The following is a 27368-nucleotide window of genomic DNA, read 5'->3' on the forward strand; positions in this document are numbered from 1 at the left end:
GAAATTCTGACAGTAATCAGTGTTGAGTTCTGTAAGATTAACCCTGCCTGCTTTAAATGTTTCAAAATGATCAACAGTTGAAAACATTAGAAATTTAGAAAAGTAATAGTATTTTAATAAAGTAATTGAAATAATGACACTATACTTATTCCACTTTAAATAGGGTAACTTGTCATCTTCATGACCACTTTGTCTGAACGGTGCCTTTACAGTATAAAGCATCTCTGACATTATACACATTATAGCCTATAGACACACTAGATTACGCTGCACAGTGAAAGAATAACTGTAACACTGTATCCAGGAGAAACCACTGCGCATATTGCAGTGACAGTGAACACAGAATGCTGGAATAAGATATATGGAAGTTTCTAGATAACAAGAAGACTTTCCATGACAACTCTGTACACACCACTGCACACGAGAGGCGGGGCCAACGCGTCAGAGTTCAGCCAATCAAACGCTCATAGCTGGTCCGTGTGGGGTTACAATAGTGACTGCAGCGCTCCTTCAGAAGAAGTCAGAGCAGCAAGATGTTCAACAGCCGCCACAGACAGCTCCAAGACGACCCCTTCTTTGCGTGAGTCTCACACACACACTTTTAGACTAAACAAGCTGCAGAAATCTCAAAATATAACCTTAATAAACTCGTTTTATAACATATCAATTTATGAGCTATTTGTAAATTACCTTTAGTGCATCCTATTTCAAAATGTTATGATTCAAAGCATGTCATATTAAGGTTTTATTTCATTAGTCGAGTTATTCTGTGGTGTTTCATATTTTATATTACTATTATTATTATTAATTTTGTTTTGTTAACCAACATCCCATACGCAGTTAAATGAACATATATGAAATATATTCTCGTCATATGAAGTAAAAAACATACTTGAATCTTATTAAAAATTTAAACAATTTTATATATTAACATGAAAGCCTCTACAAACGGTGTGTTATTTTTGTACATGTATGTATATTCATCCTAAAACCCATTGATGCCTGTTGATAGTATATGTTAAGTAAATATAATGCACTATCATGTTTAAGGGCAATATATATGTCATATATTACATTTCCATGCGGGATTGTAAGTCTTCAACACTGTTTGCTATGTTATTAGTGCAGTAAATAAACCTAGTTTATTGTTATTGCATTTATTGATTTATGTTCACTTGGTATGTTACTGCACAAGCTCTTACTCATGTCCATGCAGACTCACATATATCTGACCCTGGAGCACAAAAGCAGTCATAAGAAGCACAGGTATATTTGTAGCAAAAAACTTGCATTGCTAAGAACTTCATTTGGACAACTTTAAAAGCGATTTTCTCAATATTTAGATTTTTTTTGCACACTCAGATTCCAGAAACCATACATCAATGGAAAGCTTATTTATTCAGTTATTATGGGTTTATGGTCCAGGGTCACATATAAAGTATTGGTCCGTTTCATGCCTGAGTGTCAGCTTTAACTCAGAGTCTTTGTCACTGTATAGCCAAAAGTAACAAAATGTCCTTAACATCTGATATTATCATGAACTACACTAGCCCAACAGATGATACCTCACTTGTCCTCACTGCAAGCAAATCTGTATTTAATGTAGTCTGGGTCATATTTTCTTTCTCGTGTCTCGTGTCAACATCTGGTTTCACGACTTATCTGAACAGAATCACTGGTTGAGAGGCACTATCACAACAATCAGAGCAATATTACAAACACAATGATATTTGTTATTTCTCCTTTAGCGACCCATTCCAGCTGCATCATGAGCGCATGCAGCAGATGATGGGGGGTTTCTCTGACCCCTTCGGTCAGGGCTTCATGCCCAGCATCACAGACGGCCATCACAGGGGTCACAGGGCCGTGGCTCAGCCCAACACCGGCCTGAGTGAGCGCAGCGGCCAAGTGAGTCTTTCATAACGCAAGCTCCTTATTCTTCTCTCAGACTGTGTTGTTGTGTAACCTCTTTGACCCTGGAGCGGTTTATATACACAGTTTATCCTATTCTAGATGCTCATGACTATCATAGTATCACAGGCCTCTCTCCAATCACACATGCCTTCCACACATCTTCTTCACTGGCCCAGTTTCTCAGTAAGCAAGGTTCATGCAGGACATTTGGCAGCTGGGTAATTGTAGGTTGTATTATAGCGCAGTGAACTGCTCCCCATCAAGCTCTTTTATTTTGATGGAGTATTTTTAGACAGCAGAGAGGATTTGTTCTACTGACACACTTCTGACACTCAGAGGTCTTTCTGGATGTTACACACCACAATTTCTCAAGTTAGGTTTAGGGGATTGTTTAAATGACTAACTATGAACAATAGTGCTGGTAATGCTTGAATTAGCAAACACTGCTAATAAGAAAAGTCTTGATAGAGGGCTAAATTATGATTTAAAGTTTTAGTAATTTTCTTATGTTTCCCATAATTAAGCACTCCCATATGGCACGAATGAATTAATGAATGAATATTTTGGGCAAAACATACTTTTAAATGCTTAATATATATATGTATATATATATATATATATATATATATATATATATATATATATATTATAAATATATAAATATTTAAAAAAATGAAACATATTTTGGCAAATATAGTTTTTTTACCTTTTTCTTTTTTTACTTTTTTTTACTTATTTTAATATATTTTTAAAAATATGTTTGAAAATATATTTTATGCTGTATGGGCTGGATATTTTACATTTGTGTAGTATTACACACAACGTGTTAGTATTACAGTATAAAAGTTGCTGGATAAGTTATGAAAAGTACAAGGATTTGTAAATTTAAATCAGCATTTGTTAAAGTAAATACTGCGATGTAGAGATACTATAAGGATTATTGGAGGGAATGTGCTTAAAATCTGTCTAATTGTTGTTGTTGTTTTTTTTGTTTTTTTTTGTATTTTGATTTTGTGAATACGACCTGGCAGTACGATCTTGACAGTTTACTTTTAAAACGGGGTCAATGTTTTAACAGACTCTGGTTGAGGTGCTTCTAGAAGTTGTTTGTTTGCGGGATGCTAAAATTGGACGGCGGGTCACCGTTACAGAGCGTCACAGTGACCAGCTGGCCACTCTGGCAGCTCAGAACTTTGGGGAACATGGGGAACTTTGTCCCATGTCCGACTGTAATCCCCCACCTCTCAGTATATTTATCCCTGGTAATTACTTTCATCTGTCCTGCAATCTGTTTTTGAACTAGTGGCCTTCCCCGTGTGATCTCCAGGCGAAAGGCCGTGAAGACAGCTGCTCACCTGAGGGTCAGGGCTCTGGATGGAGTTTGAGTTGTTTTAGGGTCACTGATGGTCCGGTCTGCTGATGTCAGCAGGGATTGAAATTAACTTTTTCACTCACCAGCCAATTTGGCTACTACATTTTTAATTTACCGGCCATTCATAATTTCTACAAGCCAAAAAAAAAAAGAAAAAAAAGAAACCAATAGCTTGAGGTTGTCTACACTGGATATGACAAAGCGACTGTTGAAAATCATAGAGGTTTGCGATATTGACAAAAAATTATATCTCAATATTTTCTGGGATTTTATCGATAAAGATAATTAGATGATATTTGCATTATTGTGATGATATCTTAAGGACTACCGAGGACAGCTGACTCCTAAAATTTCTGATATTCATTCTGTGTGGTCAGTTCACAGCAGTGATAGAAATTAATATTTTCCAATAAGTTTAAATTGATTTGTAATAGGCATTTTTACCTTCATAAAGCAATTTATTTTTTCTAAAAATGTGCATCATCTCTTGAATTCTTACATTTAATCAGTCAAATATAATAATACATTTAGGCTGTTACTAAACTGAAATCAGTATCAACAAAGTTCATCTTTGCAGAAGTTGCATATGAAGTGGCATTTAGATGTATTATGCAGCTTAGAGGGACATTGAATGCTTTAACCTGTAGTTACAAATGCATAAATAATGTTTTGATATTTTAAACATGAAATGTTGAATACTGATGTTTGAAATTATTTAGAAAAATGAAAAGATACTTTAAATGTAAAATTAAAACCACCAGTAGGTGGCATCAAGTCACTGTTAAGTGAGTCATTGCGATTGAACCGAATCATTTAGTGAAGTGAAGTGACATACTGCCAAGAATGGTGACCGATACTCAGAATTCGTGCTCTGCATTTAACCCATCCAACGTGCACACACACAGCAGTGAACACAAACACAACAGTGAACACACACACACACACACACAGCAGTGAACACACACCCGGAGCAGTGCTACGGCCCCCGGGGAGCAGTTGGGGGTTTGGTGTCTTGCTCAAGGGCACCTCAGTCGTGGTATTGAGGGTGGAGAGAGCGCTGGACATTCACTCCCCCCACCTACAATCCCTGCCGGCCCGAGACTCGAACCCGCAACCTTTGGATTACGAGTCCGACTCTCTAATCATTAGACCAGACTTCCCGGTTGATTGATCGATTCATTCAGGAACAAAACACTGTCATGTTGCTCAGAGACACAAAACAGTGCTGTGGCTGTTTGGAATGATTTTTGTTGGCGAAATAGAGCAAAAACAGCCACTATGGTGTCTAAAACGTAAGTATCTTGATATTAACCTATCATTTATTGATTTTCTTATAAAATCAATATGACATTTGTAACATTTGTAAACTTTGTGTGATATTAACAATATTTTTTGCCCCCTTATCTTGAACTATGTGATCATTCATATTAATAGACTGAAAGAACGCACTCTAGCGTTAAGTTAGTCAAACCAGACTTCATCAGGTAGTTGTAGCCTACAGAGTGAAAATACTGTAGGTGTGTTCTAATTGGTCTTTGCAATATATTCGATAATGTCATGATGTCTCACGAGTTCAGTATTTGCGCTAAACATGTGCAGATTTGGCTTGCATGAACTTCCCCAAGACATTAATGAGTGAACATAATTTTCAAAAAGTAACCCGCCAAACTGGCTAGTGATTTGACAGCGTTACCCACCACAGCTGATTTTTACCCACATTTGGCAGCTTGGCGGGTGTTCATTTCAAACCCTAACTGTCAGCATAAAGTCTGGTCCACTTTTCAGCTTACTTTGGCAAAGAAGCGCCCACTTACACAGAAATATATAGCATCTGACTGGCTAACATTTCATTCTTCAACATTTAGGGGTGAGTTAGTGTCAAATTAGGGTTACTGTAGATAATGGAGAGCAGTGTTGTCAAAAGTACTGGTACTTCAGTAGTAAGTCGATACTTGAATTTTAAATCGTATAAATACTAGCCTTTCCGTGGTACCAGTAGACTGATTATGTGATTATATGAGTTTTCTCTCAGTCAGTGAGCTTGAGCTGCGGCTGATCTGAAGTGATATCAACTTCATTGATTATTATTAAGGGAGCATTTTTGCTCGATTTCTGTATTCATGATTTGAATAAAAGTTTTATTTTTCATGCTGATAAATACACACTTCAAAGTTTCATGAGTGATGATCTGAAATTGCGATGTTTGACATAGTGATAACCATAACAATGATGGGACAAAACCATCTGTGTAAGAATATATCTGTGCATCTTAGAGTGTAAGACACTTGTTCTGTTACCCGTAACATTTCTTCATTTTATTACTTTCATTTGATCATTTTAATGCTGTGTTTACATAATTGAACAATATTTGAAGATACTTGCTAATATTTTGATGTATTATTATTTATGCATAATTTTTTCATATAATTTATAATTAAGTAATTGTATTTAACAGTTTTATATTCAAGTAGTTAAAAATATTAAAATAATATACTGACAATAGTTTTAGTTTTGTGTTTAGTGTTTGCAACAGGTTTAATTAAATTAACTTCTTTTTAGAGTAGCCCTAATATGCTTAATGCTCTGTTGCAGGTCAGCAGACATGATTTTGTGGGATATGTGGACGAGTGATAACTACTATTAGACTATATAAATGTTGATTTATGTTAGATGGAAAGTCTGTTTGCAGTGACATTGATTATTTAAATCACATAAACTGACTTAGTGACTGGCACTCAGTTTGCCAGGTTTGAGTGATATAACACAGGATCTTTTCAGTCTACTAAATATTAGGAACTGAATATGATTTCCTTAAGCAGTGACTAGGTCATGGCTCTTCATTAGTGAACGCATGCATTTATACTGGATTCAGTGCATCTAGAACCTGTAGCCTGGTTTTGTCGAATCTGGCAGCATCATACCCAGTGTGTGAGATCCTAGCAGGTGTAACTGTATTTAACCGTCACCAGTTCATTTCTGAAGTCCACACTGACCCAGTTCCTGTGCTCCGTCCACACAGCTATCATCAGCACAACACACCCTCTCCCAAAGCATTGGTTGGTTATTTTTCCTATTCCAGTCCTCAGGTCCTTACACTGGCTTCCAGTTACATTTAGGATTGATTTTAAAGTGCAGATATGTTCATTCAATATAAACCTAACAGACCACTCAGATCATTAGGATCGAGTCAGTTAGAAATACCAGTGGTTCACACAAAACAATATTGCCAATTCTTTTATGTACGTATTTATTCAGGACTTATTAAACATGAACACTTGCAAATAGCCTACTGTACGAATAAAAACACTATAACAAAATTATATAAACAATGAATAACTGTACAAGGCGAATAAAGGTAGCCTATATGTGTATGCAAAGCATAAATATTTCTTCAGATTTCAGAATGAGCACTTTGTGATTTGTTATATATATATATATGTGTGTGTGTGTGTGTGTGTAGAGGTCGTGTTCATCTGATGTTCATACTCTAATGAACGTAACTTTTTAATAAGCAGGTGAAATTTCCGACATTAAAAAAAATAACCGTTTACATGTTCCATGAGGCGACGGAAACCAGTGTTTTCGAAAACAGAGAGGGTCTGATCATCATGAACAATGAATTCCAGTACTTTTTCTGTTATTTTCATAGCTTTAGGGTTGTGATTGGAAAGTTTTCTTGCCTCTGAAATGCATCTGTCAAGGTCAACTGCTTTAACTCATGCTTTTTCCGTTTGATTTGTGCAAACTCCTTGTGTTATTTTGCCTGTGCGGTGCAACATATTTAAATGTATTTAATTTTTTAAGGCAATGTTTAAAAATAAATAATTGTGTTCTTATAAGTTATTACAGTAGGCCATTGTTTTTCGCTATTGATTCATCAACCACTGGTAACACAGTATAGCATTTGGATCGGTCACACATCACAAATATCTGATCCATTCAAAAAAGCTTGGATCGGCATCGATACCAATCCAGAGCATCGAATCGAAGCATCCCTAACAGAAAGAACCCATGTCTGCAGGGCAGGAACGTTCAAGTTGTAAAATCTGGCAATTGTGCACGGCAACGAACAGCCAGTGGCCGCACAAATCTCACCAATAGAAATTCAGCTGGACCAGGCCCAGGAGGAAGCCATCCCTCTCATGGAATGGGCCCTGACACCTTTAGGGCATTGCAAGCCTTCTGAGGCATAAGCCAAGGCTATAGCATCTGCTATCCAATGGGAGAGTCGTTGCTTTGTGACTGGCAGCCCTTTTTGGTGGCCAACGAAGCAAACAAAGAGCTGCTCTGACTGTCTGAACAGGCTATAACACTCCAGATACACTCTCAACTCCCTAAGAGAAGCATACAGGCGAGCACTGGGGCAGTCGTGGGCCAGAGCATCTCGCTGTATCAAGAAGTATGGTTGGCAGTGAGAGTTGTCTTCTGAGGCGAAGAGGTCGACCAAGGTTCAATCTGCTCGGCACATGAACCACCCTTAACAAAAGGAGTTCATTCTGTGCCCAAAGGAGGAGGCGACGAGTAAGGAGGCATCCTGTAAAGAGGGCATAACCTGAGACCGCCTTGATGATTGATGTAGGCTACCACGTCAAACTGTCTAATTGGACTAAGACGTGGTTCTCCTTTAAGGCCAGTAATAAGGTATTCAGGATTAAGAAAATTGCCTACATTTGTAGGCAGTTGATAAGCAGGCATTGCTCCGGTATTGTAGCTGAGGTATTGTAAGGCAAGGCAAGGCAAGTTTATTTATATAGCACATTTCATACACAATGGTAATTCAAAGTGCTTTAAATGAAAGTAAAATAGTCATAAAAAATCATAATAATAATATTGATCACAGCAACAAATATAAGGAGTTGAAAAAAAGAGAAATTTTTTTTAATAATAATAATAAAAACAAGAAACTTCAAACAAATATTCTCAAGCTTTGTTCAAACTCTTCCACACTGAACGGAAAAAATAAACCTTCCAAAACACCTAACTATTCCACTACTTCACCCCCTACTTACTTTGACCATCATATCTGACCTATTCGCTAAAACTCGGAGCATGCCCCTGTCTGTAATGGTAGGAGTTTAAGAGTTGGTCCTAATTTTACCTGATTAACCAACACACTTGTCTTTCTCATTTTAAAAGTTTAAACTGAAGGCTAAAGTAAGTGTTGTGATGGTAAAGAGAATGTGGCCAAAGATATAAAATTGATTTAAAATTTTATTTAAAACAGTTAAGAATAGAAAATTATTATCACAGCAATAAAAACAAGGAATAATAATCACAACAATAAAAACAAGGAAAATTATATAAATTGAAAGTACAGTGCTCATTCAACAAATGCACAGCTAAGCGGATGAGTTTTGAGTCTGGATTTAAATGTGGCTAATGTTTTAGCACATCTGATCTCTTCTGGAAGCTGGTTCCAACTGTACGTGGCATAATGGCCAAAAGCGGACTCCCCTTGTTTTGTGTGAACCCTTGGTGTTTCTAACTGACTTGATCCTAATGATCTGAGTGGTCTGAGTGGTCTGTCTGATCCTAGGCTACTGAGTGACTTATAAACGAGTAAAAGCACTTTAAAATCAATCCTAAATGTAACTGGAAGCCAGTGTAAGGACCTGAGGACTGGTGTGATATGCTCAGATTATCTGGTTCTAGTCAGAATCCTGGCCGCAGCAGCATTGTGGATGAGCTGCAGTTGTCTAATGGTCTTCTTTGGAAGGTGAGGAGACCATTATAATAATCCACCCTGCTGGTGATAAAGGCATGAACAAGTTTCTCCAAATCTTGACTGGAAACAAAAAATCTAATTCTTGCAATGTTTTTGAGATGATAGTATGCTGATTTAGTTACTGCTTTGACATGACTACTGAAACTAAGGTCTGTCTCCAGAATCACCCCAAGATTTCTCACTTGATTTTTAGTTGTTTGAACCCTAGAGTCAAGGTATGCATTCACCCTGAGAACTTCATCTTCATCTGTTTCCAAATGCAATGACTTCAGTTTTCAGTTTAACTGAAGAAAGTTTTGGCACATCCAACTGTTAATTTCATCAATGCATTTGCAGAGGAAGTCAATGGGGCTGTAGTCATTTGGAGATAAGGCTAGGTAAATCTGGGTATCATCAGCATAGCTGTGATTGGTTCTTCCTCATTATCTGACTTAGTGGGAGCATATAGTCAAGTCAAGTCCCCTTTATTTATATAGCGCTTTTAACAATACAGATTGTGCCAAAGCACTTAACAGTTTCAAATTAGAGGATAGAGTGTCAGTAATGTTTAATAATAAGATTAAACACTCAATTTTCAGTTAAAGGTATTTCATTATTGAATTCAGAGATGTTATTGTCTAGCTCAGTTTAGTTTAAATAGTATCTGTGAAATCAAATTGACGATAATCACTAGAAATTAAGTGTCCCCAACTGAGCAAACCAGAGGTGACAGCGACAAGCAACCAAAACTCTCTCGGTGACAGAATGGAGAAAAATCCTTGGGAAAAACCAGGCTCAGTCGGGGGCCAGTTCTCCTCTGGGCCAGGATATTATTGTTTAATTATAAATGTATAAATGTATTATATTTCTATTTTTATATTGTTGCAATTTCTAACAATAATAATATTATGTAGTTAGGTATTTTATTATATTTTCAGTTATTTTCTTTTATTTTTAGTTTTATTGTATTTTTAGTCGAGGTCTTCACTGGGGATATGTCCCCGGGGCTAATCCAGGTGTCCAGCCTCCGCCGACGATCAGGGCCGCAGACATCATCTCCCGGTGCCGATCCGCCATATGATCCGGACACGGACTGAGAAACAGAATAAGAAAGAAACAGAGAAATATTAGCGTAGATGCCATTCTTCTTATGATGTAACGAGTACATTGTGTGTTATGAGGAGTGTTCCCGGTTCCGGTTGATCTAATTAATGCAGTCTAACAATCCTTTAACGGATTTGAATAATAGAAGTGTATTATTGTGTTGTGTGTAAGCCAGGTTAAAGAAATGTGTCTTTAATCTAGATTTAAACTGACAGAGTGTGTCTGCCTCCCGAACAGTGTTAGGTAGAACAAGAACTCAATTTTATACTTGTACACTGCCTCTGAGGTGGCATTATGCGTGTGCACTTTGAGTGTGAGTACTGAACTGAGTTCCCTTTCGAACGGTCTCTCCTGTTGCGTGCAAACGCATATAGGTAAAACTCCTGTTTTACTCTGTACTGAAGCCTGATTTGTTCACGTTTGTGTAGCTGCACAAACCAATGGCACTTTAGCCCACCAGAAAGGGCAGAGCCGACCACTATATAAGTCAGCTTGCAGCGCCATCCATCAGATCATTCTCCTTCAGTGACGAGGATCTGAGGAAATGTCTGTTTTGGTGAGATTGTATGTCTTAAGTGAACATAAACAGTTGGAAAAGCAATCGAATGCTTGTCAGTATATTAAATCTGTGCATTCTGTCTTAAGGCTGATGATACATGCGGCAACTTTTTGAGCAATGTTGCCTGGCAACTTTGGCCAATTTTGCCGCCAATGTGCAATCAGGTGAGAGACAGGGCCCACAAACAATCTAAAGCAGCGGTTCTCAATTCCAGTCCTCGAAGCGAACGTATATGTACCATTCATTGAAGTGTGCGAGATGTGAATTTAAATTGTATATATTTACAGATGTATTTTATGTCACACTTGTCCGTGTGTGAAGACGTTGCACAGTGCCAATCCATGAATGAATGTTCCGAAGGGAAGTAAACTTCAATGGATTTCTCCTGCTCAGGGAGTAAGGGAGCAATGGACACTGTATAGGGACCATGTCAATCGTAACGCAGTTAATGCACAAAGCTCACTTCTAACGAGCTGATTATCTGAATCAGGTGTGTTAACTAAGAGAGACAAGCAAAATATGCAGGGGGGGGGGGGATTTGGGCGCGAGGACTAGAATTGAGAACCGCTGATCTAAAGAATCCAGACAGAAATTTGTTACCCATTTTCAATGCCCAAGCAACATTGCTCAAAAAATTGTCTGGTGTATCATCAGCCTAATATGACAGCAGCATAAAAAAATCTGCTGCTGCCTCTGTCATTAATATTTATTCAAACAAATAAACAAAGATGAGAGAATCCTTCACTGCTCTTCACTGAATAGTTTTAGTGACTTTAATAAGAATCAGTTCCCCCCGTTCAAACCAAGGACGATAACTATAAAGATGATATTGTCTGTTTATTCTAAGTGCACGCTCGTCTGCTGCTTTAAATTCTTGAGCTCATTATAGCAGGATGGATTCTGATTGGGTGTCAATGTTTGTATCGTTTATCAGCTGGAAAAAACGTTCTGGAAGTGATTTCAACTATATCGTTTCTCTGTGCCTTTATCGTTATAGCTGTAGTGTGGACTCTGCTATTCTTTAATATTGAGAACGATTTTTAGAACTATATCTTTATCATTATCTTTATAGTTATTGTCCTTGGTGTGAACGGGCCTTTACAGACTCACTGTTTCGACTCACTGTTGTTTGTTGGCATTGAAACTGCTCTGAGAGAACAGATTAAGAGGTCAAGGGTCATTTTTGGGGTTTTAAAACGCACTGACAGGGGTCCCTGACAAAAGTTTGCTTCGGGCCCCCAGGAGTCTATGATTGACACTGAGTATATTGGATCTGTGCATTTGGTCTTAAAGTGACAGCAGCCTAATGCTTCTGTCTGTGTCCTTATTCTTAATCAAAAAACAAAAGAGAGAAAAAATGCTCACTGAATATCTTTACAAACTTTAATCGTAAGGATTCATCTGTATTTATTTATACAGTGAAGACTATGCTCTTTTTGGGAGGGGGTTAAACTAAATTCAGTTTAAAATCAAGATTCCTTAAGATGTTGCGTAACAAAATTATACAGCACCATCTAGAGATGTATGCTTTCAAATTTATGTCTTTCTAAGTATATAAAATAGAAATCAACACCATGCTATATAAATTGTAAAAATACAAATACATTGGTTGAAGAATCATTTAGGTTGGATGATTGTTAGCCAAATTCAGGCCGTGGCTTTCAGTTTCAGGACTGTCCTGCCAAATGTGAGACAGGTGCTCTCAAACCCAAATACCACAGACTGACAGGCAAAGTGACAGTGCTTCATAATCGAAATTGCCAGAGAGCCTAACTAATCAGATTGGAGCTGGTGATTTCAGCAGATTTTCTCACTGTTTGTGTGTGCAGTACGTTTGAGACAGTCAGAAACCACTGGAAGATTAATATTCTCAGACAGGACAGTGCACTTGAGTAGTTGTTGCAGTTAACTAAACTAATTCACTGTTAGCTAGAATAGTTTGTTAAAAGTGAACAATTATTTGACTATGACATTTCCCTTTTGGTTGCTTACTTCACATGGTCATCATCGTTTGACCATAAAAAATACTTCTACACATTTGGCAATGTTGCGCAGCAGCTTATGAGTCACATGGGCGTTTAGTAACAGAGTAACCTGAGAAATGTTTTCAGTTTTAAGGTCGCATCCGATGCGCTGCTGGTGCATTAATCCCAGTGCTCTGTGATTAAACCCAGAACTGAGTCCTCTTCGAGAGCTCTCCAGTGTGGCTCATTTGCTAAATCAAACATGTTTTTCCCTGTGGGTCTGTTGAATCATTCTTCTGTGATAGCATGCAGCATAAATGGGTCGTGACCTCAGGCCTGTGTCTTCCAAACACAGCCCACCCAAAATAGCGTATGTGACCCATCCTCCGGAGGGTTAAAAATACACGGTGAGCAGATAGCCGAGCTGCACTCTCCAGGGGCTTTATTAGCTTGAGGAGTGATGATGGTTTTAAACGGCTGGGCCGTAAGAAGCCACTGAGGCAGTGCTGCACTAAACCTTCAGAGAAACTCGAGCTGCTTCTCCATTATTAGATGCCATAACCAGAGGTGACAGCTACCAATTTTGGGAGTCATTCAGAGCTCGCAGCACCCTGAGTTACTGAAACATTCAAACAGAAACAGGTTTTCACAGACAGGAATATGTTGTTTAGTTTTCATTTTGTTCCTGTGTTTCTGTGCTTCTTTGAAGTTCAGTCCTGAATCTGCTTGTTTGTCTCCATGGTTTGTAATTAGTTGCACCTGTTCATTATTTAGTTCCCTATTACAAGAAACAGAAGCAGAGAGTGCTACACGGGTGTCTTTATAAAGCCACTGGTGCACATTGGATGTGGTGGAGGTAAATAATCAAATTATATAGACAAAATACTTCCAAGGCACTCACGTGGTAAGGTAAACAGCCTTTAAAGGGGACCTATTATGCCCCTTTTTACCAGATGTAAAATAAGTCTCTGATTTCCCCAGAGTGTTATGTGTGAAATTTTAGCTCAATTTAAATTTTTGCAGCTTGTTAAAATTTTAGATTTTAGAATACTCTTTTTTTAGATAATACATTTGCATTTATGAATTACACAGATGGGGAGCACGGCGGGATAAAAATAATAACATAGCTGTTCTCATGCTATCACAAACTTTATAAGTCCCACTTCTGATTATGAGCTCGACAACTTCAAGCGATCGACTCACATTGCTTTCATACGCAACTTTTAACAACAACATTCCTATTCATTACATTTATGCATTTAGCAGACGCTTTTATCCAAAGATTTTATCCAAAGCGACTTACATTGCATTCAAGTTACAGTTTTTACATTTTATCAGCTCTTGCTTTCCCTGGGAATCGAACCCATGACCTTGGCGTTGCTAGCGCCATGCTCTACTATTTGAGCTACAGGAATGCTCATTCATGGACAGCATCAGTGAAACACACAGAGACAATGATAGCTTTAGCATCATTAGCCTTACAGAATGCCAAGCAGCTCTTTCAGTAGAGCAATTTGGAAAACAAACACATGATACTTACTTTGTCTGGAGCTGACGTTCGCACACGAAGCGTTGGTATTGATTCCTAAACATTTAGGGGACATTACCGATTTTGTCCGGGATATTTCCTTCAAAAATGAAATTTAACCACAGTGTCCTCGGCTCAGATTGAGGGGAGATTATGGAGACTCCTATGTTCATTAGTGCATCCCAAAACACAACACTTGTGAAGTGCTGACAGTGTATATATCTCCAGTAATGGACCGCAGCTTCTCACTCAGGGCTGTGTTTATGCTAATAGAGCAGAGAGCGTCACGAATGGGCAGGACTTTTCCCCCTCTGTGACGTGAACAGAGGGAGAATCTGAAACTGCTCGTTCTGAGAGACTGTTTATAATTTATTGGTTTTATAAAAAAATGAGTTGGTGGATTTTTTTGGAGTGGGTAGATCAACTTTTAACCATTTTGTAATGATTTAAGCCCAGTACATTAAAGGCTTTTTATCTTACCAAGTGAGTGCCTTGGAAGTATTTTGTCTATATAATTTAGTTCCCTATGTTGGCCCTTGTGTATGTAGCCCTGTGTTTTCAGTTCTCATCATTTCTAGCTGTGTTTAACTTATAAGTGTGTTTCTTCTACATGTTTAGGTAGTCAAAGACTTTGAACTTGTTGGCTTTACCTCCATGTCATCTTCATGCATTGTACCATTTTATTCCGATTTTGTCCATATCGCTGCCACATATGAATCTCATGAAAACTGTCCAAAAAAAATAAAAATAATTCAAGAATCCAAGAAAATTGTTTATATTTTGCAGTTATATTTTGTAATATTTTCCCCCTTTGACAGTTAATAATTCCCCTCCCCCAAAATTAAAAACCTTAGGAAATTTTATTCTCATTAATATAATGCGAAAATAAATAGGCTAAATAATCAATCAATCATTAATTTAATTAATTTTTAATTTAATTTAATTTAATTTAATTTAATTTAATTTAATTTAATTTAATTTAATTTAATTTAATTTAATTTAATTAACAGTTTTGTCATCATAACTGTTTTGTAATTATAAATCATAGTAGTATCATTCTGGCCAATAATTCAAGTTGCTAACAACATAGAAATCCTTTGTTTAAATCTTTTTTTTCTTTTCAAAAGAGTACTTATTATGGAAATAATGTACTAGAATATAAAAGAATATTCTTTGAAAGTGTAAACTAAATGTAATGTTTTTGGACACTTAATTGCATATTAATTGCATGCACTTAAATGAAAATGCATTTGTGTTAAATGCAAATGAAACTTAAGAGTGCTTTTTGACACACCTAGAAATTATGTAGTAATTTGTCTTTGAAATCTGGTTAAAGTACTGCTTAATATGGGCCAACATTTATGGTAACTTATATAAATGGTATATTTTAATGTCATTTTGTTTGAAACGTGTCTGTCATATAGTTGTGAATTTACTTATAAAGTTAAGAAACAGTCGTGAAATTATATCCTTTTATATCAGTAATACTATTTTATTTTCAAGATCAGTTTTTAGTTTTAACACTATCAAGTGTACATTGAGTACAAAAGCACATTCATAAGAAATAAAAGCTTCTTCTACCATGAAACTATTATGTTATAGTTTATTTCAATGTATAAGAACAAAGGTAACAAGTAACCATTTCTGCTTTACTTTTTTAAATACCTTTTTTGCAGTTCACTTCAATAGTCCTGGTCCAAATGCATTTTTAAATGAACAAATGTTCCATGTAATCTTCAAATAATTCTTATAATTTGTAGTTTATTTTATTAATTAATTAGGCTATACAAACTCCATGTATAAAAAGTTTGGAAACACATTGATGTGTAATTCGTCACAGTACAGGACACTGCTTAACATGGTTAACAGTTTAGTTTCTCCCACACATCTCAGGTTCTAGATGTTGTAAGACCAGTGAACTCTGACCTGTGCAGTGACCTTTAACCTCCAGTGTGACATATGACTCCCAGTGTGTCCTCACAGCTATATATCCCTCTCACAGCCTGTGTGGCCTTTTGTAGTGTTTGTACAGAGTTTGTGCAGCAGCAGCTGTCTGCTCTGTGTTTGGTGTCAGGTGTCAACACGGACTGGACACTCTACATTGCTGCGGCATCACTCATCAAAATATCATAACTGCTTCACCTCTTCATTAACGATTGTGGCAATAAAAACAAATCAGAATAGATTCCATAGTTCACAATGGATAAAATAAAGTTCCTGTTTGACTTGAATGAATTTTACATTGACTCTGGTAGCACAACTTCATACGGGCCAGAGAACAGCATTACAGCAGCACAGCCTACATTTAAACTCTTAATATAAGAAAATGGTTTAATAACAACTGATGTAAAGACAGTCTATAGGAGTGTTGAGTAGCAGCTGTCTGCAGTATGTGTAGATGTGTTGTTGAGATCATATAATGCTCTGAATTCCCTGATGCTTCATGCACTTGCATGTGAAGGTACTAAATGTGTGATAAATGTCAACAGGAGCTGGATTTCTTTAGCAATCCTTTCGCTATGATGGACAGCATGAGGAACAGGATGGAGGCGATGCATAGAAATGTTGTAAGTCTGACCTATTTAACAGTGTCAGTCAGTTTATATGCATCATCTTTCACCGTCAGGATAATTAAACTGACTGCGTGCAAGGAGTTACCATATGGGTTTTTATAATGAGCTGTTTTCATAGCTATCAGTAGTTGTAAGCAGTTCACTGATTCTGATTGCTAAAAGATTTCTTATCTTCAATTAAGTTGCACTTATCACAAATAAACTTTGCTGTGAAACCAGTGTTGCCAATTTAGCAATTTTGTTGCTAAATTTAGCAACTTTTCAGACTACCCTAGCAACTTTTTCTTCCAAAAGCACCTAGCAACAAATTTAGCAGTTTTTACAATTTATTTGGCAAATTTTAGGAACTTTTGATAAGTGACGACAATAAAAAGGCACACATTTTCCATCCAAATTACACAAAAAGAGGAAACCACAGATGCCTAGCAGTACACACAAATTAATTTAATAATAGTAACTGAATAATTTAATAAGTGAATAATTGAATAATTGTTCATGATACACTTCCTTAGTAGCTTGTACCTGCGATTGTTGATCAGTTAGCACACTGTAAGAAAAATGGAAAAGATACTAGTAATTTTCCAGGACATTATCCATTATCAATAATCCATTGTAACCCTGTAACCCGAAAACACAATGTGTAATTTAAAATGCAGGTAAAAAACTGAAAATTCCTCCATATTAACATAGTATTTGTGCCCTATTTTTACATACTTTTCTTAAGAGTGCACTAACTACTAATAAACTGCTTAAAGCATAATTGTTGAGAGTGTAATATTACTAGTTTACTAGCTATTAAAAATGCATAAATTGTAATAATTCAAAAAGGTGTATTCAATAATTCAGTGTATTTAAAAATACAGTTATTTATATTTTAATATTATATTATGCATATTATTTTACAAACAAATCTAAATTAATATAAAATATATTTTTTGCTGAGATTTGATGTTGTGACACAATTTTGCGTTGTGATTACACAATGACATCACAACGTCATTTAGCAACTTTTATCAACAAATCAGCCTTCCTTTAGCGAATTTACTCGACTGAATTAGAGAGAGAAGCATTTCAAGTCTGTCAGATGCTTGTGTAACTTTTTCTTGTAGGAGAACATGCCATCAGACCCCAACAGCCACTCGTTTTCCTCTTCTTCTGTCGTGACGTACTCTAAAGTGGGAGACGAGCCCCCCAAAGTCTTCCAGGCCTCGTCTCAGACGCGCTGTGCTCCTGGAGGAGTGAGTCCTGCTCTCAAACACTCACACACATCAGCACCTCCTGCTGATCAGTGTTATCATTGGTGGTTTGTGGTGTGTCTAGGCAAAGGAGATCAGGAGGAGTCTGAAGGACTCTGAGAGCGGACTGGAGAAGATGTCCATCGGCCATCACATCCAGGACAGAGGCCACGTCATTGAGAGGAAAGAGAACAGGAAAACCGGGGAGAAGGAGCTCAACCAGGACTTCCAGAACATGGATGAAAGTGAGGAGGCATTTAAAGAGACAAACACGTGTTAAAGTTCCTCTGGTGACGTGAGCAGCAGAGACAAAGCACATTCAATGCATGCTTTTTCTTTTATTAACAGTTTTTGCTTAGTCAATCATCACTATTTTTATTACTTAACAATTTGCTTATCAGTTTTCAACTAATTCTAACAGCCATAAACTATTAAAACAAAATATGACGTTTCTAAGCAATCAGATTTTCACCTTGCAGACAACATATCCTAATTACATACATTAATGAGGCCACTGTGGGGCAAAAAATGCTAATTTCCTAGCCTGGAAATTAGTCCAATCTATAGCACAAAAGCTTATAAAGACCTGAGTTGGACTGTTTGATTTGGAACAATAAGCAGCCATCTAACAACCATAAATCCAAGTCCTTTCACCCGCTCAGCTCCAGCGCACAGCAGGCTGTTTCTGATGCTGTTTTGTCTTCCCAGCGGAGGCCCAGTCCTTCGATCAGGAATGGCAGAGAGAGTTGTCCCGATTCCAGGCTTCTGCGCCCATGTCCCGCCTGGAAGCACCGAGACACCGAGCGGTTCACCAAGCAGCCATCACAGGACCGCAAGACACACACAGGTCAGCAACAGAAACCAGCCATGCAGCAAACTATATATATATATATATATATATATATATATATATATATATATATATATATATATATATATATATATATATGTATATGTATATGTATATATATATATATATATATATGTATATATATATATATATATATATATATGTATATATATATATATATATATATGTATATATATATATATATATATGTATATATATATATATATATATATATATATATATTCAAATAGTTTATTAAATATATCAAAAATATGCAAAAAAAAAGTTGCAATTACCCTTTTTATTTTTTATTCAGTGGTGGAAACGGGCTTCAGTACATAACCACGAGGCACTCAAAAATATAGCAAAAACTATATTTTCACACTATTTTCAAGTGCCTTGGCATTATTAGTTTTTTGATGATTATTAAATAGATTTCAAAATATACAAAAAATGTATTTGCTTAAATATATTTAAAAATATTTTAACATAAATATATTTTGTACTAATATATTTTTTGTCCTTCTGTATTTTTCAAAGACAATTTGAAGAAAAACGTTATTGTCTATAATGTGTGAACATGTAACACATTTAAATAAAATAATAAGAATAAATAAAGCCTAAAAGTCTGCTGCTATTAGATTGTAAATGTATTTTCTTGCTCCTGAAATACATTTTCAAATATACTTAAATATATGAAGTTTGAAATTAAATATATATATACTTCTCGCAGTCTTGATTTCTTCTTGACATTCTGTTAAGAATCTTGACAAGACAGTAACAGTAATGCATAGCCTCTAGATAATTTACTATTATTAAATAACTGCCATTCCCTATCTTTCGGAGTTATGTCGTGACGACATTAGGGGTCTTACCTGGGAGCCCAAATCCTCTATGATTAAGAGAAAACAACAAAGAAATTGTGCTAGTGGATTTTGCATGATGTGAAGTGAAGTTACATACTTCACATGCAGAGCACAATTCGTGCTCTGCATTTAACCCATCCAATGTGCACATACACAGCAGTGAACACACACACACTGTGAACACACACCCAGAGCAGTGGGCAGCTATTTATGCTGCGGCACCCGGGGAGCAGTTGGGGGTTCGGTGCCTTGCTCAAGGGCACCTCAGTCGTGGTATTGAGGGTGGAGAGAGCGCTGGACATTCACTCCCCCCACCTACAATCCCTGCCGGCCCGAGACTCGAACCCGCAAACTCTGGATTACGAGTCCGACTGTCAAACCATTAGGCCACGACTTCCCCTAATCCCGTGCATACGGGTATAAATAGGTGACAGGTTCATCCACTCATCAGATTTTTGCTTCGGAGCTGACTGAATGAACACAGTTCGAGATTCACTAGGCGAATTCTCTGGAAGAAGAGGCTGTTCTGGCTGGCATTACCACACAATCATCGGCAACCTTGTTAATTCAGCGATTCCCCTGGGTGCTTCATCTAAAAGGGCAGTTTCTGATCACGGATGGCTCGCGTCTTTTTAAAGACGCCGTTCCGTCCATGTCCTCTTGGTTGCAGTCGTTTCCTATTCCCCGTCGCGTTCTTTAACGTTCCGCCTGGAAACAAAGATGCCGTGGCACAAACCCCTTACGAAAGAAGAAAGCCGTCATCTTTACAACTGTGACGACGAGCTCTTATCAGGATCAAATAAACGCTGAATTTTCAAAAGTATGTAAAATATTTAAAGTTTGCGGCATAGAATCTTTAAAATACATGTTTTTGTCTGTTATTGTGGTGACACGCCCCAAAACGTGATGCTGAACGAAACAAACTGATTTGTTGTTTGACATGACGGTCATACGGCCTCATGGGCGGGCCTTGGCCAATGAAAGCTGCAATGGATTCCAGACCTTCAGCCATCAGTCTGAAGGTCTGGCTACTCAAGACTACTGTGTGCCTAGCATTTAATTCGGCGCGCTGATAGAGGATCAGATGTCGATAGCAGAGTGATGGGCGATCATCCTCCGAGGATGAAGATTCGGTGAATCGGACCCAGAGTTGACAGCCATGCTTTTCCGGGCAGTCACGAGCATCAGCCTGGAGACGTGCACAACTCCCAGTCCATTGCCTTCACGATGGAATGATTGGCTCCTTGACACGGACTGTGGCTCATGACCACACCCTGCCCCGGTTCCTTTCTTCCCAGAGGTGCATGAGGAGCTGATGAAGTTGTGGACGGCCCCTTTTTCAGCCAGAAGCCACTCGTCTGCCTCCTCCATCCTCACTACCCTCGATGGTGGGATGGCCTGGGGGTACGTTGACATTTCCCAGGTGGATAGTGCGGTTGCGGTGCACCTGTGCCCGCAAAACTCTGCCACTTGAAGGAATCATTCTCATCTCCCATCCAAAGCCTGTTAGCTGACGCCGGATCTCACTGCCAAAGCTTACAGTCCTACGGGCCAAGCCGCCTTTGCCCTGCATGCCATGGCGATCCTTCAAGTACACCAAACCAAGGTATACCATGCACGAGGGTAGTACCGACCCAAGGTTGATGCAGGAACTTCGCTCGGCAACTGTCACAGCGCGATCCTCAGTAAGGTGATGTCCACATTAGTGGCCCAAGAGTTCCATCAATGGCTCAGCGTTGCTGAGATGAGTAACGTCAACAAAGTGCGCTTTCTTGACATTCCTATCTCCCAGGCTGGGTTATTAGGCGACACCGTTGAGGACTCTGCCAGCAGTTCTAGGCAGTGCAAAGGTAGACTGAGGCTATCTGGCACATCCTGCCCTGGCGTGATCCTCCACCTACCACCATTCTGCTACAGGTCACGCCTCAGCCTGCCTGTCATCAAGGGTGCCCAGTTGCTCCACCCCATGCAGAGACGTAATGCCTCCTCACTCTCACCCATGATGCCCCCTATCGCCAACAGCCAAGGGATTGTGGCTTGGGGACGCAATGCCTTCCCACGCATCTCTGGCTGGTCTCTCCAGGGACACGGGGAGCCGTTCCATGTTGAGCCAGAACGCGGTGCTTTCTGAGCCATCCAGCACAACCTCCCACTGCTGCACCACTGCGGATATGTCGATTGTCCCTTTAGTGCCACTCGCACAGAGTTTTATTTATGTCTCGATTCTTCCTCGACACAGGCTGTTCCTATGGTTTGTGTTCGAGGGTCAGGCATGACAGTACAGGGTCCTCCCCTTCGGGCTTTCTCTGTCCGCCCATGTCTTTACGAAAGTCACGGAAGGCACCCTTGCACCATTATAGGAAGTGGACATCAGGATCCTCAACTATCTCAAGCATGGCCCGCTCACCAGAACAGTTGTATGATCACAGGGACCTGGTGTTCTGGCACCTCAGCCAGTTGGGGCATCGGGTCAAATGGGAAAAGAGCAAGCTCTCCCCGGTGCAGAGATTCTCTTTTCTCAGTATGGAGTTAGACTCTGTGAGTTTGACGGCACGTCTTACCAATGAGCATGCACAGTCCATGCTGAACTGCCTGAGTTCCTTCAGCACTGAAACACTTTCAGAGGCTCCTTGGGCATATGGCATCCACAGCCACAGTCACGCCGCTCGGATTTCGGCATATGAGACTACTTCAGCACTGGTTACACTCCCGAGTTCTGGGATGTGCATGGATGTGCATGGATGCCTCCAGTGCTACTAGCCTTGCTGTGGTTCCAGCCACTGCCGCTTGGCAAGCACGCATTGATCATTACGGACAACGTTGTGACTGTTTCATACAGCAACTGGTGGGGTTGTCTACGATCATGTTGCATGTCACAACTCGCCCGCCAAAGATGCACGATTGGAGTAGTGCTTTCTTTCCTGCAAGAAAAGTTGGAGTGCAGGCTGTCACCCCCCACCTTGAAAGTGTATGTGGCTGCTATCGTAGCACATCACAATGCAGTGGACGGCCGGTCCCTGGGAAAGCATGATCTCATCGTCAGGTTCCTGAGGGGTGCAAGAAGGTTAAATCCTCCTAGGCCACCCCTGGTGCCCTCCTGGGATCTATCTACCATCCTGGCTGGCCTTCAGAGGGATCCCTTTGAGCCGCTGGACTCAATTGAGCTTAATTCCTGTCTGCTAAGACAGTGTTCCTGACCATGCTCACTTCCATCAAGAGGGTCAGGGAAAGTGTAAGTGTAAGTGTAAGTGGTGGGAAGAGCTAGCCGGTGTCACGCTCACTGCGCCATTCCCCCTCACCCAGTGATGCGAGTGCCTTTCTCCTCCAGCAAAGTTCCCCAGATGACAAACCCTGGTTGAGCATTCTCCAGCACCAGAATGTGACCTCCGTAGCGTCCTTCTCTGGAAGGCTTGCTTCCCCATTGTTACTGCTAAGCTGTAACAACAAATAGGAAAGATCTGAAGCAATCTTTCATCGAAGGTTGAAATACCTTCTGTTAAGAAAGGAACAGCAGCTTGGCTATCACCAGCAGCGATATACTCACCTTGGTCCCTGTGGGTACCAAGGTCAGTGAATTTGCACTGGGGCGCTGGAAAAGTTACGACCTTTGCATAGCGTTTGTCTGACACTTGGCTGCTTGTCAACATTTCCAATGCCCTAGGGTTGTGATGGGGTTCAGGTTGTGGCACTTTCCATGAACCCCAAATGACGTTATGTCCCCATTCCACAACCTCAAACCATCTCTGGTTGTCAGGGACAAGTTTTTGGCTCCTCAGCATAAAACCTGATGAGTGGATACACCTGTCGCCTATTTATATGCACGGGGAGTGGCTCAGCATGCAAAATCCACTAGCCAAATTTAATTGGCATTTTCTCTTAATCAGAGAGGATTCGGGCTCCCAAGTAAGACCCCTAATGTCATCACGACATAACGTCTCCATTCCCTCCATCAGGGAAGGAGGGTCACATACATAAGATGTTCTGGCACAGTTAGACAAGCTATTTGTAGTTCATCCAAGAGTTAACATTGAATTCAAAAGTTTTACGCTTTCAATACCAGTGAAGAGACAGACTGGAATATTTGTTCTGGAAAATTCAGAAGGAAGAGTGACTGATTTCACTGAACTGAACTGAGGCTTGGCTTCCATGTAGTTAATGCTCTTTAAATAACTGAACAAACCAGCTGATACATGATGCACAGCCATATTACACCACACCATGACGTCAAAGGTCACATTTAAAGAGAATATAGGGTTACACTTAAATTAAATTTGTCCTGTTTAATATGATTCTTTACTATTGTGTGTTCACAGAGATGACAAAGCAGCTGCAGGAAATCAAACCCATTACAATGAACTCAACATTAAAGGCTCCGGCAGGAAGAAGCACTAAAGCTCATTCACAATAAAACACTCATGACTGGAATCAACTCGCTGATGTTTCTTACTGCAGTTTCCTCATACTGTATCTGCCAGTGACTTTCTTGCACCTGTTTCACACTACAAACTTAAGCAGCAGCAAAAACCTTTGTCCTTCAACACATTTCTGCTGGGCTCTATACAGAGAACGTATTTCTAGGTCACTATGCTGAGTATTTCTTTTAATATTGACTTGGTTTTAAACTGGTTATCAGTAGTGGGTCACTGATACACTTTTAATTATGCACAATAGACTATTTCCTGATTGTCACCTAATGTACTGTAGTTTTTCCATATCACAATTAGGGCTGTGACGGTGGCAGATTTTTACGACGTTGGTAATGGACCAACTACCAGCGGTGGCATGGTGATGTTATATATATATATATATATATATATATATATATATATATATATATACACACACACACACACACACTTTTTATATAGAAATTATATATATAATTAGTTAGTAGTTATATACAGTACATACACTGCCCTCCAAAAGTTTGGAGACACCCCTTTCAAACGATATCAGCATAAATCCATATAAATTTTTGGTGCAAATACATTAAAGTAACTTGACATTATCATTGAAGACCAGCAATAAAACATAATAATGGCAATATATACATGTCAAAATCAGACATGCCCCTTTGCCAGCTGTGATGCCTGGTTACTGGTTTAAACTTGGCCCAGGTTTTTAAAATATGTTTGGGTCAGCACACCTTAATACTGTAGCTTCAACAATTGATTGCCAATTCAAAGTCAATGTTTGAATAAACCGACAGCTTGGATGCCCAGATTATGCAGAGCTGTAATAGCTGCTAATGGTGGATATTTTGATGAATCGAAAATTTAAGTTTTTTCTATGTATAAACTGTTTATGTAATAAAATATGTTTTCGTAGTTTGTGTTGTCCCTTATCAGTGCAAAATTATCACAAATTAAAAAGGATTCATGCCAATATTGTCCAAAACCCCACTTTTCTAGGGCATTTCCAAACTTTTGGAAGGCAGTGTATATATAATATAGAATATATAGATAGAACCCATTATAATCAGTGATTATGTCTATACTGGATGCGGCGCGATTACACTTGTATACAAAACTTTGTATTATGCTTGTTATAGAGAGTGTGACGTCACGTGCACTACTGCTGCTGGCAATTAGACCACCACCGTGGTGACGCGGTTATCATGGCGACCGTCACAGCCCTAATCACAACACACTGGACTTTTCCATGTGAAATCATATTGATTTTATCCATCGTCAGTGCACTGTCACTTTAAGTGTATATCATCAGCTGCAAGAATGCAGATGCTTCTACTGTCTTCTGTAAACACGTCCACTGAAAAACACGTGCTGCTCATGTCTGTGGTGTGAAACAGGCCTTACATCCGTAAAAAAAATATATATATTTTCCCTGTTACCCTGTTTTGAAATCTTAAGTCTTTGTTTTTAAATATGTTTGAATGAAATAAAACAACACAAATGCTGTTAGCTGTCAGCTGCTCTTAACCCTGGTACTGGATAATTTTGAAAGTCTCCTTTATCTCACACACTCATTTCAGGTCAGTCAGCTGTGTTTCATTAGGGAGACATACAGAATATGCAGTGTACAGAAATCCGCTTAAGTCATGTAGTATTGAATACTGTTTCTGTGTTCAGCGCTGCTTTTATGATCTGAAGGAGCGTTTGGAGAAAACATGACATCAGACTTAACCGGGTTGCAGGACTAGAGTTGTGCGCTACCACTGTAATGCACTTATTGATGTTGTTTATTTTTGGGTAATCATCATAAACCCTCTGAAAACCTTGCTCTGTAAACATTTGTAAAATTTAAAAAAATGCATGAAAGTAGATTTTTTAAATAAACATTTTGTGTTCTTCCTTGACTGTATGATACTGTTGTCAAGCCACACTTCACTTTTCAAAAGGTATATTTTTGGAGAATAAACTTTAAATACATAGTCAAAATAAAATAGTGTCACAAACCACACATTTAATATTGCAAATAATAAAAGTTTAGTTGATCTTTGACCTGCTTCAAATGTCTCCTGCTTTGATTCAGCAAGATGAAATGACCTGAATAACCCATAATATCAGGGCTGTCCAAACCTGGGGCCCATCCTTATTATGTCGCTTATTACATCTGTGATCAAACGATCCAAGAATATATATCATTGTGCTAATCATGATCTGGCTAATTCGATTCTTTGAACGCACCTGGTGTTGATAATTGTGCATTCATTGGTTGGTTTGAAAGGGGCTATGTATCGATAGTCGAAACCATGATCAACAATGCAGCGATTGGCTGATGGCAAGACATCAACATAATGTCATCATATAATCTGTTTGTCTGTGTCCCCTCACAGACCTTCAAATATTCTGATCTATTTAAATTATTAGGCAAGGAAGATGATCAGATCTTGGACTTTCTGAAACCAGACCAAGATCTTGACTTTCTTGAACATTGCAAGACTAGGGTGAATGTCTGCAGTCACCTTGCTGCTCTTGTTTGTAATCGAATTTACATGGATGCATTATTGACAATGAGTTATGGAGAAAACCCAGGGTGACCTTTAAAAATGTTTGTATTTTACACAGACAATCTTTAAATCCAAATCCAAAAAGGATCTTTAAATAAAACAAAAACAAATCTATGTCATCTCTGTTACCAAAATGTCACAACCTGTGCCTCCCACTTGTTAAGGGACCAAAAGTAATGGGACAATTGGCTTCTCAGCTGTTCCATGGCCAGGTGTGTGTTATTCCCTCATTATCCCAATTACAATGAGCAGATAAAAGGTCCAGAGTTCATTTCAAGTGTGCTATTCGCATTTGGAATCTGTTGCTGTCAACTGTCAAAATGAGATCCAAAGAGCTGTCACTATCAGTGAAGCAAGCCATCATTAGGCTGAAAAAACAAAACAAACCCATCAGAGAGATAGCAAAAACATTAGGCGTGGCCAAAACAACTGTTTGGAACATTCTTAAAAAGAAGGAACGCACCGGTGAGCTCAGCAACACCAAAAGACCCGGAAGACCACGGAAAACAACTGTGGTGGATGACCGAAGAATTCTTTCCCTGGTGAAGAAAACACCCTTCACAACAGTTGGCCAGATCAAGAACACTCTCCAGGAGGTAGGTGTATGTGTGTCAAAGTCAACAATCAAGAGAAGACTTCACCAGAGTGAATACAGAGGGTTCACCACAAGATGTAAACCATTGGTGAGTCTCAAAAACAGGAAGGCCAGAGTAGAGTTTGCCAAACGAC

General features: G+C 38.8%; 1 protein-coding gene across 1 annotated transcript; it reads left to right on the forward strand.

Moving 5' to 3' along the window:
* Positions 1-518: 518 nt before the first annotated feature.
* Positions 519-26135, forward strand: LOC306850984 (myeloid leukemia factor 1-like). The gene is made up of 8 exons (XM_079386977.1): positions 519-580; positions 1749-1908; positions 16635-16712; positions 17828-17956; positions 18039-18198; positions 18662-18800; positions 23983-24364; positions 25303-26135. Exons 1-7 carry the CDS (start codon positions 534-536, stop codon positions 24059-24061), a joined length of 792 nt encoding a protein of 263 aa, XP_079243103.1. The 5' UTR covers positions 519-533; the 3' UTR covers positions 24062-24364; positions 25303-26135.
* The last annotated feature ends 1233 nt before the right edge of the window (positions 26136-27368 follow it).

The sequence above is a fragment of the Barbus barbus genome (genome assembly GCF_936440315.1).
Source record: "Barbus barbus genome assembly, chromosome: 31".
Taxonomy (NCBI): domain Eukaryota; kingdom Metazoa; phylum Chordata; class Actinopteri; order Cypriniformes; family Cyprinidae; genus Barbus; species Barbus barbus.

Coding starts and splice junctions, on each gene's coding strand:
- LOC306850984 (XM_079386977.1), top strand. CDS start 534: ATGTTCAACAGCCGCCACAGACAGCTCCAAGACGACCCCTTCTTTGC. Junction 581..1,748: donor CAAGACGACCCCTTCTTTGC/GTGAGTCTCACA, acceptor TTTCTCCTTTAG/CGACCCATTCCAGCTGCATC. Junction 1,909..16,634: donor TGAGTGAGCGCAGCGGCCAA/GTGAGTCTTTCA, acceptor AAATGTCAACAG/GAGCTGGATTTCTTTAGCAA.